The sequence below is a fragment of the Arachis hypogaea genome, chromosome 3, assembly GCF_003086295.3.
Source record: "Arachis hypogaea cultivar Tifrunner chromosome 3, arahy.Tifrunner.gnm2.J5K5, whole genome shotgun sequence".
Lineage (NCBI taxonomy): Eukaryota > Viridiplantae > Streptophyta > Magnoliopsida > Fabales > Fabaceae > Arachis > Arachis hypogaea.
The window spans coordinates 124040110-124057891 of NC_092038.1; the positions used below are offsets into that span (position 1 = coordinate 124040110).

Below are 17782 nucleotides of genomic sequence, written 5' to 3' on the forward strand. Positions count from 1 at the left end.
AATCTAGTGATTCTTTTTCTTGTTCCAAACTTTTTATAGCTTTCTTAGCTTTTAGACATCCTGACCAGGTTATGTCTGAAGCATCTGTTTCTACTATTAAGTAGTCATTTTCTTCTGGAATATAAAATTCTGGAAGTTTTTCACATAATTCTTTAATTCTTTGAATTTGTATGCTATCTTTTTCATCCCATTTCCATACTTTTTTAGTACTTATTTTTGGAAATAAGCTTTTAGTGTATTCTGTTATATTCTTTAAAAATCCCTGATCAGAAATATAATTTATACACCCTAAAAATCTTTGTAATTGTTTTCTATCTTCTATTTTATTAGGAAATAAATTTACCTTTTCTAGAACATTTGGTTGAAGTTTTAGCTTTCCTTGAGTAGATAGAATTAATCAAAGGAACTCTATTTCTTGATTTGCTATTCTTGCTTTCTTTTTACTAAGAACTAATCCTTTTTCCTTGCATCTTTCTAAAACTATTAATAATTTTTGAAGATGATCTTCTTTATCCTGTTTTGTAAAAATTAGTATATCATCAATGTATACTAAAACAAATTCATTTAACTCTTTTAGATTTTCTTCCATAAATATTTGATAAATACCTGGGGCTTGCTTTAATCCGAATGGTAATACATTCCATTCATAAAGCAACACACTTGTTGATTCCTTTGTTGGGCAAGTAAAAGCAGTTAATTTCTTTGTTTCTTCGTCTAAACGAAGTTGCCAATATCCTGATTTTGCATCAAGAGATGAAAACCAAGTTGCTCCTTTGATTTTTTCTAAAATAGAATCTTTTCTTGGAAATTTATGAGCATCACCAATAGTTGCTTCATTCATTTTCTTATAGTTTATTACCATTCTTCGTTTTCCCCTTTTAATTTCATTATTGTTTTCAACGTAAAAAGCTGGAGTCGCATGAGGACTTTTACTTAATCTTATAATTCCTTTTTCCAAAAGGTCTTTACACTCTAATGAGAACTCTTCTCTATCTCTCGCGGAATAAGGAATTTTATTTGGGACATTTATCTCTTTTGTGGGATCTTTTAATTTAATGCTTACTAATTCGTTATTTGTATTTTTAATATCTAAAGGATTTTCAGCACAAATTTCATCCAAGAGTTCTTCTATCTTTATTTCAAGATTATTTTTTGGAATATTTATCTGAAAGTATAGATTTAAATAACATGTTTCTAATATAGAAAATATTTTAAACTTTAAGATCTTATCTATAGTAGTAGTTGGTATTTTTATACGTTTTGATTTTTGATTTATTAAAGAATCGTGTGGAGCTTTTAAAACTATATATGTTAATTCTTGAATGAATGGATGATATAGCTTTAAAAAGTTATTTCCTATGATAAAATCCATTCCAGAATCTAACATATATATAGATGGAACAATGAACCTATAATTTTGAATAAAAATTTCAACCATCTCTGCTTTTTGGTCAATTTTATGTATTGATTTGTCAGCTATTCTAACTTTTAATGGTTTCTTTAATTTTTTCCAATCAAGTTTTATACTTGAACTAGCAAAGTATTGTGTTGCCCCAGAATCTATGAAAGCATTTATAAACTTTTCTGTTATTTTTATAGTAATAAATGTAGCATTATTACTCAGTCTCTGAGTCTGTTTCCGAGACATATTCAAAAATATAGTCTAAGTTATCATCAGATTCTTCTAATGGTTCCATGAAACAAGACTTAGTAATTTCTATTTGTTTAGTAAGATCCTTTTTATCCTTCTTTTTCGGGCATTCATTTGCGTAGTGTCCTTCTTCTTGGCAATACCAACATTTACAATTTTCTTTTTTATTCGGGCAATAGTTATTTCTTTGTCTTTTGTTTTTATTGTTATTTTCTTTTCTAAAATATCTCTTTTTTCTCCAGTTTGGATAGTATTTTCTTCTTCTAAATTGATATTTTCTTTTTCTTTGAAGATTTTTATTAAGACCATATTTTTGAGGTATCTCCTCATTATCCTGACAGCAAATTCTGATTATATTTGCAAATCTCTTTTGAGTTGCTTCTTGCATACAACGTTCTTTTATTTTCTCTCTTATAGCAGAGGTTGCTCCACCAAAATTATTTTCAATTGTTCCTCTATTTATTTCTCTTATAAATCTTCCCATTATAAATTCATTAGCAAGATATGGTAGTTTTGTTATGTACATACTAAGATAATGATTTTTATCTTCTTTTTTTAATTTGTAATAATGTATTCTATATTCACATATATAGGACTCCACATTACATAAATCATATATCTGAATATTAGCTAAATGGTTTTTTGCTTCTTGATATTCTTTATTATAGACTTCTTGTCTATGATCTATAATATTTTTTCCAAAAAATTCTTTATATAGAATCATCATTATATATAATATCTTATCATAAGCTGTTGTTTTTGTTTCTAATTCTTCTATTATTTGGTTTTCTATTGATGTCATATAATCTCTTATTGTTCCTTTAGTATGAAACCCTATGTAATTCCAAATGTCCCTTCCAGACAATTCACCAAGTTTTGCATTAGTAAAGGCTTCTAATAAGAAGGAATTCAACCAGTTTTTGAAAATCTCTTTTTCGTTCTTTTTGCAGTCTAAATCGAGCATTCTTTCTCCTTCCATTTCCTGGATTTTAGGAACGTATTTTGATGGTATTTTTGCATATTTTGAATCTTTATTTATAAACCCTTTTTTAAGAGCATAATTATCAAAACCTGTTTCCCATTTAAATTGAGATTGATTATCCTTAGATGCTCCAGCTTCATTCTTTACTTGTATTGGAATAGCTGGTTCTTCGTCACTTGAATAATCTAGAATGTGTTCTTCATTTTCTATATTTTCAGAATTTACTAATTCTTCCTCTATTTGAAAATCATGTTCCATAATATTATTTTCTTGAGCCATTTTTAATTGTTTAAAAAGCATTATAACTTCTTCTAATTTTTCTTCAATATTCATAATTTTAGTGATGATTTTACTTTTAAATCTGTTATGTTAATTATGTTTTGAAATTTTTCTTCCTTGGGATTCTCTTTTTCCTTATTTCTTTGAAATTTTATGGATGTTAATATTTCTTCAAGCATATCTACTATAGAATTTAATTGTGGGTTAAAAGTATGATATAGATGTGGGGAATCATTTCCATGGTAACATTTTTTAGAAATTCCGTGTGAAAAATAAGTTTTTTCAGGTTTTTGAAGTCCTTCAATAAAACTTATAGTAAAATAAAGATTTTGAGAAAAATCATTTTGTATTGATTTTAAGAATTCGGTGTCATTACAGTTGACATTAGTTAAAATCATTAATTTTTGATCTATTAATTTTGATAACTTAATTATTTCTTCTCTTAAATCTTCTAATTTACTTTTTTCCATTAGGTGACGCTTTTCTTTGTGAAAGGTTACACTTTTAAGTTAAAAGTGTAACCTTAGCCACCACTAGTTACCATGGACATAGCCAGCAGAGACTTGGCTATATAAGAATCATCACTTTATTTTAATTAATGTGGAGAAGTTTATAGGTACTTTGGTAAATTAAAAATTTTACTAAAAAAATATTAAAAAATTATTAAAATTTATTATTTTTATCACTAATAAATCATCAATATTTAAAAATATAGAATTTATTATATTACTAAATTAAAGAAATTAGACTAAATAAACTAAATTTATGATTAAATAATAATTTTCTAATATTTTTCTTTCTACTCTGTTCAATTTATGTTGTAATATATCCATAGGTTATTTTAATTTTTAAAAATAAATTTTCGAAATTAGAAAAAAATTGTACTTTCTTTAAATGGACTATTCTCTCCTTCCAAAATTGTTAATATATGTCACGACATAAATAGAATAAAGCAAATATGATCTTTTTACTCTTAGGGCACCTAAAAGGGTTTCATTATCGTGCACCTATATATTGATGCTTTAGGATTGTGAACATTTTCATGTAAAAAAGTTGCGCTACCCCTACCTCAATGGCAATATATACAGAACGCTGGCTCTTTTATTGATTTAAAAAAATTATAAGTTAAAATTCAGTTGCAGTGACTTTACGTGAAGTTGATACTTGAGAGTCATTAGATGATTTGACTGAGTTGACTAAATTTTCATCCAACTGACTCTTAGATATCAACTTCACGTAAAGTCGACTTCACCTGAGTTTTTTACAAAAAATTATACCTTTTATTGTTAAAAATTTAGTTTATATATATATATATATATATATATATATATATATATATATATATATATATATATATATATATATATATATATATGCTTAGTTCAAAGTTCTTGAAACCACTAAAAACGAGATAAATTAACTATCACTACTTGATTAATATGGTATTGGTAAAAAAATCACAAAATGCTTTAACTGGTCCTTTTTTTTTTTCAAAAAGAAAAGTAACTAATATATTTGGATCTATTTATATTGTAAAATAATGGAATGTATCAGAAATTCCAGATTACATGAAACATCGTCAAAGTCTGTGATGAGTTATCACATATAGTTTGGTGCGAAGCTTAACTTGAATGTTGGTGTTGCCAGATATGGTGAAGAACATGCAACAATCATATAAGATTAATAACAGATGAGAGGCAGCTACCGAAATGATAGTATATTATAATTAATAATTATAGAGATTGAGATGGCGTCACTTGGAAGATGATTTCTTGCGAGGAATGCATTTGTGGATGAGTCCCCCTCCTTCTCCTCCCTCGTTTTCTTCCATTCTCAGCCTGCTGCTTCGTCTGCATAAAAACGCTTGATCATCACTATTCACTCGTCTCACTTTTTCACTTAATGAGAGTCATAAATGTAACTACCTTTGTTCGTCGTAGGAATTAGATCTGGTGAGTTGTGGCTCCAATGGGGATGGGGCTTGGGCTTGGGCTTGGGCTTTCATGGATTCGAGGAGGCTGCCACTGAAGTATTCCTTATCTTCACATTGCAACTTCCCCACAGTCTCCCTTTTCTTGGTGGTCCCCACATTGCTCTCCAAAGCGGAGCTACCGCACGCTATCAGCTGCAGCAGAACCGAGTGACGACTCGGTGTTGCTCCTTCATCTTCTAACACTCTCCGCTCATTACCTTGGTGGTTCAGCTTTTCAGCCAGAGTAGCAGCACCTGGAACAGGGGCAGCGCCAAGTGCTTCCGAAACTGTACTTGTGTTGATGTGAAGGAGTTCTTCGGTGGATACACCTCTGGAGCAGCGAGAATGGGGTGTGGTTGTGGAACTCGTTTTATCTCCCTGCTCCTCCTCATCGTCATCAACATCATCATATGCATATCCTTGGCGTTCTGAATTGGAATTGATGCGTCTTAATGGTAGAGAGAGATTGAAAAAAGATTAGATGAGAAGAGGGAATGAAGTAGCGTACCGGTGGAAGGTTGAAGAAGCTGAGATCCTTTGAGTACATATTCTTCTTCTCCTCCTTGAGAGGGGTGTAGTATATCCTTGGGTGCCAAGTCATGCCAGACGTAACCGCTCTTATACTTCCTTTTACTAGACCATGAGTATTGCAAGGGCATGGCAGTGCCTCTGAGAGCCATGAGGCGATCAAACACGTGCTTCAAGCGAAGAGGTAGTTGCGAGGGCAGAAGGGTAAGTTCCATCAAGTGTGGATGCTCTAAGAGCCCGTTTCGGGAGAGGTAGTAAACAACTTGAACCTTCCTGCTACCTGAACAACGAGGACTGGGACCGGGACCGGGACCCTTCAACCTCCACGTTTTTACACGCTCAGGGCTCGTCTCTCTCTTGCTCCTCCATAATCTTTCCCTTTCTGAACCAACTTCCATCTTCCTATAACAACATACAGCACCACAAGAGAAATTAATATGGAGAAAAGGAAACACACTTGTTGCATTGCATGGCAAGCAGAGTACAGTGGACCTTAAAACAAGCGCAAAATCAGGATTCCTTTTAGAAAGCGAAACACATCACGTATTATATCACTCTCTTATAACTCATTCCATGTGTTATTGATTGAATAGAGGGTTGAGACAGAAGTGACCTTTGCCTGAGATTGCTTGCAGAATCAGATACTGGTCACAAGTTTGTCTTCTCTGAATTCTCTCTATCCAGTATCCAGGGGCTGTTCCCCACGGGTCAATACAGTCTCATCTTAAACAGTTCGTTAACACTTGATATATTAGTATCATTATATTTTAAATGTGATATTAGAACATCGTAGTGCAGTGAACACAGTAGAAAGCAGAGGATCACTTAAGAGCTGAGTAGGGGCCTAGGGGGACCTCGTCTCCGCTCCTCTTGTCCCATCCTATGCCATAGAGCCTACTCTCTTCCTTAATGGAGGAACCAGCTTTATCTGCACCATTCCCTCGATGCCCCCACAATATTTCCCACTTCTGGAAATACATAATGCAATATTGTCAACTTTCTCTACTCCCAGCTTCACATGATTCCATAATCGATATCTGCAATTTAACTCCAGTTACTTTTATGCCACAGTTGACTTCCCTCCTTCACATGCTTCCAATTCTCTGTTTAGCTTTAGTCCTCAAAAGTAATTGAACAACCTTGTTCACATTAATAATTTACTTTTTTTTTTCAAATAATAATATTAGGATATCTTTTTTGTCAAGTTATTTCCTAACATACACATACCTTCTCCTCCCCCAAGGGTTTTATACTTTTATGAAACTACTACCTAATCAAATAAGGCATATATAAATGTCATTAGACCTAGCTTTTTTTTTTTTGGTAAAAAAGAGGCCCTAAGGCCGAAATGGCAATCTTATGTATACATGTTTTTAGCAATGAATACGGCCTATGCGGGCTAGCACTAACTCATAAAACCCCTATTGGGCTTATAGCACATTGCCCTTACTAAGGCCCAAATATAGAATGTCAGCTAGTTCTGGTGTTGGGCCTTTATGACTCCTAATTCTTAGGCCTACAATATTTACAGATCAACGCGTGCTAGCAGAAACAATTAAAGCCCGGATCAAATAAAAGCCCTGTCCAATATGAAACAGTTTTGGTCCCTAGTCCTACTCATTTGCACTTTAAGCTGGCATATACAGTAGGTAGTAGTAATCTGTCTTTTAATGAGAAGTCAAATTGATGAAGACATAGCAACAAACAGCGGTTGTATCTGCCAAGGATGCTATGGCTAACCCCTGCCTACTCTATTACTCTGTTAATGGCATTAGGAATCACTTATTGGATTAAGAAACAAGCAAGTAAAGTATCATATATGTTTGCATTGACACTTTTCTATTTCCAGTTTTAATTAATTATAGCCATTACGGTATTACACATTCTTGTATGAGAGATTCAGTGTGAAGAGCGTGTTGCTGTTTTAATCTAAACAGAAAGTTTTACATTAAACAACTAAAACTAAAAAGAAAATATTCCGCCTCATAGTAAAAAATTTTAAAGTACTATATTAGAATTTAATTATGTACTGTGATATTAGCAAATACGATATGTTTTTATAACTAGACATATATTCAAAGGGCTTTTGATATAATATATCTTACAAAAATTTAAAGAAATGAGTATATAATTAGCATTACTGTAAAAGCATATTTTAACGAAACTCTTTCTACTTTGGCATAATTGAGGCAAGACTTTTTATGGGAATGTAATGTATGAGAATGACGCATACATAATAAAGTGGTAGGGGTTGAGAGTCATGACTCATGAGAGCTACCTGTTTTGTCTTTAGAAAGAAAGTTATTTCTAGAATCAATCCTTCGTATAAGCTGTTGCCTGCAAGAAGCTGCACGCTAAGCACTCATGGAGTCATAGTCATCATTCAATGATCAATCGCATATATTTAGTTTATTTTATTCTTTTTTATAATAAATACCCTATGGACGTATCGCTTAGTGACTACGTTTTCTTTGTAAATGATATTTAATGAGTAATTCATGTTCTCACTTCTCAGTATAAAGTACCCGAGAATCGAACAATACTTTTCAACAACCAAGGCTTTACTAAGAAAATAGTAATCTTAATTTGAATATATGATCTAAGTATAAAAAGTGTAGTTATATCACATCAAAATCCAAAATAATATAGTGGGTGTCATGCATATTACAATTAATTAAATGCCGACGATCAATGCTTGGAATCTAGTGTTGCAAAAAGACATGAAAAATAATTTCCGGTGATGTGGCATTTTCAGCATACTCCAGTATACGTAGGACAATTAATGTAGAAATAGAACAAGATGATCAACCACTACATAAAAGTAGCAATGCACCCAGCTAGGTTTCAAGAATAATAATCTCATGTACACCAAGATAATAATTAACTAACCAAGCATGCACTTTTACAGAGATATCTCTAAACATTGAAACCATTATTATTTATATGCTATATCCTCGTGCGTAACGCTCACTCCACACACACAAACACAAGCAATAGTGGAGTAAAATGAACAACCGATTCTTGTTCTTGAGCCTTGTGGTTGCTCTCTCTCACTATGTTGCTGTTGCTGAAGAATCTGGAAACAGTAGTTCCTCTTTGACGCTTAGAGCTGTGAACCTTGGAAATTGGCTCCTTATTGAAGGATGGATGAAACCTTCTCTCTTTGATGGGATTCCCAATAAAGATCTTTTAGTATGTTGTTGATTTGAAATGTATCACGTCCTGTTTATCATTTTCTTTCCTGTTACAAGATTAGCAATAATTTGGAAAATTTCAGGATGGAACTCAAGTTCAGTTCATGTCAACCAAGCTGCAGACATATCTCAGTGCAGAACATGGAGGAGGAAGCATTGTAGTTGCCAACCGTACCACCGCCAGGGGGTGGGAGACTTTCAGGGTTAGTTTAGTTTACTTGATACAATGTTTTTATTTGATTCTTTAGTTTCTAGGCAGCAACATAGGTATTTATAAAAAATAAATTGATATTTTTGTGTGTACAATTGTCAACAAAGTTGTGGAGAGTGAATGAAACATTCTTCAACTTTAGAGTGGCCAACAAGCAATTTATGGGATTGGAGAGTGAAGGTGAAGGAGGAAACAATGTAGTGGCAAATTCGGATTCAGCAAGCAGCAGCATGGAAATATTTCAGATTGTGAGGAATGATGGTGACCCAAACAGGGTTCGCATTAGAGCACCAAATGGCCTCTTTTTACAGGTAGGTGATCATGTTAAGTGTTAATGTTGTATAATATAATGTATGTAATGTAATAATAGTATTACTCTATGTAGGCTATATCGGAGACAAAGGTAAGCGCAGATTATGAAGGGTCAAGTTGGGAGGATAGTGATCCGTCTGTGTTCAAAATGATAATTTTGACAGAGAGCACGATAAGAGGGGAATACCAAATTACAAATGGCTATGGTCCTGAGAAAGCTCCTCAAATCATGAGGGTATAAAGTATAATACACATATGTTTGATTAACAACTCTTAACAAGGACTTTCTACTCTCTAATTGATTTTGATGGAGCTATGCAGGATCACTGGAATACGTATATCACAGAAGATGATTTCAAGTTCATGTCAGAGAATGGGGTAAATGCTGTGAGAGTTCCCGTTGGGTGGTGGATAGCTCAAGATCCAACACCACCAAAGCCATTTGTAGGGGGGTCATCCAAGATATTAGACAAGGCCTTCACATGGGCACAGTAAGACAAATTCAATTCAATTCAATTCAATTCTCACTATCATCAATGACAATGATGCTTGTGTTAATGTGATTGCAGAAAGTATGGGATGAAGGTAATTGTGGATCTGCATGCATGTCCAGGTTCACAAAATGGTAACCCCCACAGTGCCACCAGAGATGGATACCAGGAATGGGGAGATTCATACATACCTCACACTCTGGCTACCATAGACTTCCTAGCTCAAAGGTTTAAATTACATAAATGTCCATGCATTTTGTAGCATTCAATTGGTCTTACTTGTGCTGTGCATGCAGGTATGGAGATAGACCAAATCTAGCAGCAATAGAGTTGATGAATGAGCCTCGAAGGATGGATCTCGGAACCTTAAAGAAGTATTACCAAGCAGGCTATGATGTCGTACGGAAACACACTTCCACTGCTTATGTCATCATGTCTAACCCTCTTGATAGAGATTCAAAATCTCTTCTTTCCTTTGCCGGAGGTTTCAATAGAGTAGTCATTGATGTGCACTATTACAACCTGTTTGATCCCAAATTCAACAGCATGAATGTCAAACAGAATATAGATTATATTAGAAATCAAAGAGCCTCTGATCTTAGCTCTCTCACTGCATCCAATGGACCCCTCATCTTTGTTGGTAAGAGTCCTCTTTTAATTTATTGGATCATTGTAAATGTTGTTATTTTGACATACTAGTTTCATTTGGCAGGGGAGTGGAGTGGGGATTGGAGCGTGCATGATGCCTCAAAGGAAGATCACCGACAGTTTCTAAAGGCCCAAGTGGATGTATATTCTCGTGCCACATTTGGATGGGCTTATTGGTCCTACAAATGTGACTCTAACAATTGGAGCCTCAAGTGGATGATTGACAACAACTATGTCAGCTTCTAGATTCTCTCATTCACCATCTCCTCACCTCAATTCCACTTTTAAGTGTAAATTACACAAAGCAACATATTCTCACTATATAAAGTTTATAATTACATACAGAAATAAGATTATAAATGTACCAAATGTTTTAAAATTACATGCATGGGACTTGAGATATACAATACAACTGAAAACAATTTCTCTGGGCAATTTGAAATAGCTGAGCAAAAACTCCTTCAAGTTGTTATTGTCTGCTTTCTGATATTTGGTATATGACTTGACTTGATTGAATGGAACTTAACTACTTTTCCACCCACCGCTACTTATAAAGCAATGAGATTGCTCTCATAATCATGACGAGTGAACTGAAGCCTTCAACCTTTGTTAAGAAAAAATGAACTATTTTGTTTTCGGTTCTCTCTTTTCGAAGAGAATTGTAAAGTAGGCCAAGCCCAAATTGTGTTTTGTATGGCTTAAGCCCAAAATGTGCCCTTCTGCTTCTTATGGATAGGCTATCATCAGATGAATTAATTGGTACTTAATTATGTCAATTAAACGGGTAAACAGCTAGCCACAAAAAAAAAAAAAACTAGTAAACAGGAAATGACAATTATATTTGTGTCGCCACTAGCCTTCCCAAAATTATATATATATTTCGTAGCCCAAAAATTATTAGACATAACTAAAAATAAACGAGCTCCCCCTCAATGGGCCTAATAAGGAGATTAGGCCGAAAGCCACACGGACTAACATGTTCGACCCACTCAAAACATGGGTACTCGATGTATGCGTCTAACCCGATTTAGAAAGCAAGTCATTATTCCCTCCACTACAATTATTATCCACATGCGAATATCTCAATAATGTAGGTTAATTTTCCATGTTATTGCAAGAGAATAAACCACTCATTATCTATATACAAGTAAGTGGTCGTCACTTTCTTTTATAAATACTCTATTAAACTCGAATATTTTTCAATTTTATTTCTAACAAACATGCTTTAATTTTTCCTCATGTATACATTAAAATATTTTGCAAGTACTTCTAATTATCATCATAGAACTGACGTGATGGTATCTTAAGCATCTTTACCATCATCTCCAACCTTATTTCACAAATTCCAATTATTTATAATTCGTTTTTAAGTATATATATGAATCAATCATTCAAGAAACATAATAATAAAAAATTGAGGAGGAAAAAACCCAAAAAGAGCGACAAGGAGTCAAGGACCAATGAGCTACTAGAAAATAAAAGTTGTAAATTATAATTGAGGGAAATAATGTTGATGGGTCCTTCTCGAGAGAATACGACACCACGTACCCTAGCTTAGGTGTTTCCTTTAGCTCTGTGTACAATTGCCATTTCCTTCCTATTCCATATATACTACAATTATTGAGAACACGATGCAATAATTTTTGTCCAGATTAAGAAAGAAAGGAAAACATTTTCAATGCACAACATGTACACCAACTCTTTACTTATTCAAATTCAATCTTGTTGAAAGAAATTAAACAAAACTAGATGGTAGGAAAGAAGACTAATGTACACTTCATCCCCGGATCAGGAAGGACGGATCATGGTTCATGGACGTACCATATCAAATTCCATATTAACATGTATAAATACTTATACAATAAATAAAAATTATTCATCTCTTTTATCTAATTTAATCTTATAATGAGTTGATATAAAAACGAGAGCAGGGTTAAAAACCTTAATCACTTGAAAAATTAAGTAAAGCTTAATTATAGCTCAGTAAACTCCATTTTCTTTTCACTTGTTGCGACGGGGGAGTGGCCGAGTGGAGGACTGGAGGTGATTTTTTCTTAAAAAGAAAAAAGAAAAAGAAAGCAAAAAAAATTGTGATGTTTATTTGTATTAGGAAATGGAGAAATTTGGAGAGTGATTATGACGGGACGGGTGGGGTGTCGTGGTGTGCGATGTGATATAAAAAGGAGAGGGAAAATGCTAAGTGTAGGGTAAAGAGCACCATAGCCGTAGGTGTCTATTTATTGTTTGGTCGTGGCTGCCATTGCCCATTGAAACAGTTCAGTTGTGATTTGTATTTTAGAGAACCATTCACTTATTGTTATTCACACAATTATTATGATAGTGGTACCCGGACCGGACGTATATTTTGTATGTTATCCACTTAATTATCAGTGGGTTACATATTTGTGGACCCAAAAGATGGGTTAGCTGGACCCTTTCACTCTGATCAGACCTATTATGGCCCCAAATTTAGTTTGTAAAACACTATGAGGAAGAAAAAAAAGTAACAAGAAGAAAGGAGATAGGTGTAAAATTGAAACAAATGGAGATGCGGGGTATCGATCCCCGTACCTCTCGCATGCTAAGCGAGCGCTCTACCATCTGAGCTACATCCCCATGGATGCTCTCGGTTTATATAATTTTATTTGATATAATCTGAAAATAATGACTATTGGGAAACCTCCATTAGGAGATTATCACCTGAGGGTCTTAGGCATAAAATACTACAATTCGAATAATAATGAACGAAATATCAGGATTATGACCTCCTGAACTCGCTGGTGTATATATATATATATATTTCAATCGGAAACTATAGAAACTCATCAGGATTAGAGTTGCCTAAGAAACACTAAATCAATTACTGTATCTATCCAAAATAGTAGGATTTTTCTTTCTGTTTGGTGTCAAAATAATAATTTAAACAAAAATACTATTTTTACACCAAAATTAGTTATTAAAATTAGTTATTAATATATTTGTGTATAAATATATGTATAATTTAATTTATTTTTAATGTGTATTTATATTTCAACATATATTTTATATTGATAGTTGACTTTGATGACTAATTTTAATGTAAATGTAACATTACTCTAATTTAAATTACTTATACGAAAAAGCTATACAATCAAACAAAATTTATAAACAAGTCAAACTGAATTAGAATAACCTATTTTATATTCATAGGTCACTTATCTCTTGGCTAAACGAAATCTATATAACTGAGTTTAATATAAACGATTTTTTTTAAAAAACTAATGTGAAAGTACAAAAATTTTAAGTCATTTTTAAATACGGCTTGTTCTTGTGTACTCCTAGAGACGATGATAATAATTATCATTAACGTTAACTATGTTAAAAAAATCATGTTTGTTGACTGTCCAATATTCAACTCTCTAATTTTCTTTCTCATCCTAATTAAATAAAACTATATTTTTTTCAAAATTAAGAGTTTGGATCATAATATATATTTTTCCAAATTAGAAGCACATATATGACTTCAAAGTTTAGGAATTTGAAATTTGTCAAGGAAACGGCGAATTTGCCGTCACCCAAAAAAAGTTGAATTCTAGAATATAATCACAGAATAATTTTCTTGTGAAAATAAAGTTTTTTTTATTCCAAAAAAATCTATGTTTGGATTATTCTAAAGGTTATTTTGACTCATTTGTATCTGAATCAAATAAATATGCTTAAACAACCCAAACAGCTAAGCATGTATGTAAGTCGTACAATTGAGAATAATAACGAAGTTAGTATTAGACAAAGTAAGACATATCAATTATTTGTTGCAGTAGTTAGGAATTATCGAGAAATAAGATTTATTGAAAAAGATGTTAAAAATTACATTATGAAAAAAATTCGTAAAATTTTTGAACAAAATGTTGCCGGAAAAATTGAAAAATACTTCATGAAAATGAAAAAATCATAGCTTTTTTTATGAACTTGAACTTGAGATTGCTCATTCAATTAAAAATACTTTTTGGACTAATGCAAAAAGCATTTAACCATGACACCAAACAAACTCACAATAAAATAAGTTGATGAACATAACTCAATCAAGTATAAAAACACATGGATCTCAATATACATTAGATGACACCAAACTAGCATAGTTATCACAAAACCAACACGGTGAGAATAAAGGAAGGACAAGAGTAATTTTAGAAAGTAAAATAAATGAGTTTTAATAGGAGAAAACTCAAAATGTCTAGTAAAAAATTTTTTGTCGGAGAATTTTATTCTTATTCGTTGACGTTATAACATAGAGATACTATATATACGTCTCTAGAATTGTAATTGAAGCCAATAATAATAACAATATCCTTATTCACATAATCTTATATAGTTAGTTAGAAGAAATCTTTCATATTATTTTTCCTCTTTACAAAATATATAGCGAGTGCATTATTGTGAGTAGTGTTCAATTTCATATTACTTTGTATCTATTAGAAGTCAAAATTCCGTTGTAGACTCAACAATTGGTATCAAGAGCTAATGTTATATTATTCATTATTTGTGTGGTAAAATTCAATTTTGAATATAATGGCTTCTACTAGTGGTAATGTCAAAGTAGGCAAATATGAAATCGAAAAATTTAATGAAAAAAAATATTTTTCTTATTAGAGGATACAGATAAAAAATCTGCTTATATCATAAAAATTATACAAGGCACTGGCAGAAAAGGAGTAAAAGCCAGAGAAAATGAAAGATGAGGATTGGGAAGAATTAGATCTTGAGGCACAGGCTACAATAATCTTATGCCTTGAGAGGAATGTTGCTTTTTTGGTAAATGAAGAAGCAACTGCAGTAGGCGTTTGGGGAAAGTTAGAGAGTAACTTCATGACGAAGACTCTAACTAACATGATCTACTTAAAATCTAAATTGTATACATGCAAGATGGAAGAAGGTACCTCAATCTGAGAATATATCAATAAGTTTGATAGGATTATATCAAACTTAAAGGATAAGATGTGAAGGTTGATGATGAGGATCATGCACTCATATTATTACTTTCATTACCGAATTCCTATGAAAATCTAGTGCAGACATTGGTGCTGGTGGGTGACACTCTGACTATGGATGAGACGAGAGCATCACTTTTAGCGGATGATCTACATAAAATTGCTACAAGTGTAATGTCATCTCTAAATAGAAGAGAGTATAATGATCAAGCACAAGGATTGTTTGCGGCTAGAGGAAGGACTAATGAAAGAGAAAAAGGTAATAAGCATGAAAATTTTAGGCCAAAATCTAAACCTCATGCGGAGAGAACATGCTTTAAATATGGAGAGTCTGGACATTTCAAAGCAAATTGTCCAAATAAGAAGATAACTTTCAAGAAATAGAACAATGACAACCCAAAAAAAAGCAAGAAGCAAGCTACGTCTCAAATGATAAGGAGGACTATTACTCTGTGACAGAACAATCTTATGAAATCTTCGATAAGTGGATTCTTGATTTAGGAACATCTCACCATATGTGCCCAAATAGGAAGTGGTTTACTACCTATCAAAACATAAATGGTGGCACAGTTTTAACGGGCAATGATCATGCTTGTAAAACTGTGGGTTTGGGTACTATAAGAATCAAGATATAAATCAAGATATATGATGGAATAGTAAGAACCTTAAAGGATGTGAGACATATTCCATACTTGCAGAAAAATCTTATCTCCATAGGTTTATTGGAGAAAAATAGTTGCAAAATAGTTACGAAAAATAGGGTACTAAAAGTTGTTCGTGGTTCTTTGGTAGTGATAAAGGAAGTTCATCACAGTAATCTTTATTCTCTTTTGGGGACAACAATCACAGGTGAGTTAGCAGTTGAAATCGGTAGAAGTAGAGATCAAGCAAATTGCACAAGAATATGGCACTTGCGGCTTGGACATATGTCAGAGAAGGTCTAGCATTGCTTTGTCAACAAGGTTTGCTGAAGAATATGAAGAAACCACAAATGAAATTTTGTGAGCATTGCTTGTATAAAAAGGCACACATGGTGAATTTTTCTACAAGCAAGCACAAAAGCAGAGGGTTGTTAGACTACGTGCATACTGATGTTTGAGCCCCGTCTAAAGTTATTCCAAGGGTGCAGGTATGTTTGGGTTAATACTTCCTCAAGTATAAGAATGAGGTATTCTACACTTTTAAACGATGGAGAGCAATGGTTAAAAACTGAACAGGTAGGAAGCTAAAAACTCTACGATCAGATAATGTCACAGAGTACATGGATGGGGCTTTCAAGGAGTTCTGTGATCGAGAAGGCATTGTGAGACACTAGACAGTTAGAGAAACACCACAACAGAATGGAGTCGTTGAACGACTGAATCGTACGCTACTTGAGAAGGTACAGTGTATGTGTTCTAATTCTGGGTTAGGCAGAGAGTGGTGGGCGGAGTCGATTGCTACAGCTTGCTACATAGTGACCCGATCCCCACATTCTTCTCTAGATGGAGACACACCTTATAAGGTATGGTCAGGGAAATATGCAGATTACGAGAAACTCAGAGTTTTTGGATGCATAGCCTATTATCATGTCAAAGATAATAAGCTTGATGATAGAGGTAAAAAGACCATCTTTTTGGGGTATCCAAGAGGGATTCAAGGGTATCGTCTTTGGAGCGTAAATGATTCTAAGTTTGTAATTAGCAGGGATGTTACCTTTCATGAACGATCTATGGTAGCTTTGTCTAAAGATACGATGCCAGATGATGGTGATGTTAAAAAAACTTTAAATACTCAAGTGGTGGAGTTAGAGTCTAAATACCAATAAATAGATTCTAATAATGTTCAGGTGGAGCATCCTAATGCTACTCGAGATGATGCAGAGGATGAACTTGATCATGAGGAGATTCAGTGAGAAAATGCACATGCATTACAACAGCAGCAACAAGATTCTTTGGCATCCACTAGGCCAAAGAGAAATTATAAATTCGTTCAGAAGTTTGAGTCAGACAAGCCTCTGAGACATTATAGGTAGGTAAAATTGGTAGATTATGCACTCTCGGTAGAGGATGATAAGTCGATCACCTTCAAACTTGCTATCAAAGACAAAGATAGAGAAAGTTAGTTGGTCGCCATGGAAGAAGAGATGCAATCTCTCCATAAGAACAAGACATGAGAGGTGGTCTTGTTGCCCGTGAAAAAGACTGCAATTGGTTGTAAATGGGTGTATAAAAGAAAAGAAGATTCTATTAAGTCAGATGGTACAAGATTCAAAACTAGGTTAGTAGCAAAGGAATTTGCACAAAAAAAAGTGTTGATTACAACAAGATATTTTCTCCTGTGGTGAAGCACACTTCCATAAGGGTGCTTTTGAGTCTTGTTGTTCAGGGTGATCTTGAGTTGGAACAGCTAGATGTAAAGATAACTTTCTTGCATGGTGACTTAGAGGAAGCAATTTACATGTATCAACTTGAGGGTTTCAAGGTTGAGGGTAAAAAAATTAGGTATGTCGCTTAAAGAAATCGCTATATGGATTGAAACAATCTCCTCGACAGTAGTATAAGCGAT

The 17782-nt window shown here is 33.3% G+C and overlaps 2 protein-coding genes and 1 non-coding gene across 5 annotated transcripts; 1 reads left to right on the forward strand and 2 right to left on the reverse strand.

The window, feature by feature from the left end:
* Positions 1-4415: 4415 nt before the first annotated feature.
* LOC112791257 (protein SOSEKI 2) lies at positions 4416-6422 on the reverse strand. Of its 3 annotated transcripts, none has more exons than XM_025834016.3 (4): positions 6026-6206; positions 5393-5814; positions 4838-5312; positions 4416-4762 (listed from the first exon to the last, which is right to left on the reverse strand). In XM_025834016.3, the coding sequence occupies exons 2-4, from the start codon at positions 5808-5810 to the stop codon at positions 4666-4668; spliced, it is 990 nt and encodes a 329-aa protein (XP_025689801.1). In that variant the 5' UTR covers positions 5811-5814; positions 6026-6206; the 3' UTR covers positions 4416-4665. The 3 variants fall into 3 exon arrangements, with proteins under 3 accessions (XP_025689801.1, XP_025689802.1, XP_025689800.1); XM_025834017.3 differs by having other exon boundaries at positions 5905-6043; XM_025834015.3 differs by having other exon boundaries at positions 5393-6422.
* Positions 6423-8154: 1732 nt separating this feature from the next.
* On the forward strand, positions 8155-10703 carry LOC112791258 (probable glucan 1,3-beta-glucosidase A). The gene is made up of 8 exons (XM_025834018.3): positions 8155-8604; positions 8690-8809; positions 8925-9128; positions 9203-9364; positions 9451-9620; positions 9699-9848; positions 9917-10260; positions 10333-10703. Exons 1-8 carry the CDS (start codon positions 8419-8421, stop codon positions 10512-10514), a joined length of 1518 nt encoding a protein of 505 aa, XP_025689803.1. The 5' UTR covers positions 8155-8418; the 3' UTR covers positions 10515-10703.
* A 2108-nt stretch (positions 10704-12811) lies between these two features.
* Positions 12812-12884, reverse strand: TRNAA-AGC (transfer RNA alanine (anticodon AGC)). The gene has a single exon. It is a non-coding gene; the product is annotated as a tRNA-Ala (tRNA).
* Between the last annotated feature and the right edge of the window lie 4898 nt (positions 12885-17782).

Bases quoted from the DNA above. Each gene is read 5' to 3' on its own strand.
- LOC112791257 (XM_025834015.3), bottom strand. From the start codon at position 5,810: ATGGAAGTTGGTTCAGAAAGGGAAAGATTATGGAGGAGCAAGAGAGAG. The intron at 5,313-5,392 runs GTACGCTACTTC...ATTCCAATTCAG, and splicing joins GCTTCTTCAACCTTCCACCG to AACGCCAAGGATATGCATAT. The intron at 4,763-4,837 runs GTAGTTACATTT...GTTTTTATGCAG, and splicing joins AATTCCTACGACGAACAAAG to ACGAAGCAGCAGGCTGAGAA.
- LOC112791258 (XM_025834018.3), top strand. From the start codon at position 8,419: ATGAACAACCGATTCTTGTTCTTGAGCCTTGTGGTTGCTCTCTCTCAC. The intron at 9,365-9,450 runs GTATAAAGTATA...GGAGCTATGCAG, and splicing joins AAGCTCCTCAAATCATGAGG to GATCACTGGAATACGTATAT. The intron at 9,849-9,916 runs GTTTAAATTACA...CTGTGCATGCAG, and splicing joins ATAGACTTCCTAGCTCAAAG to GTATGGAGATAGACCAAATC.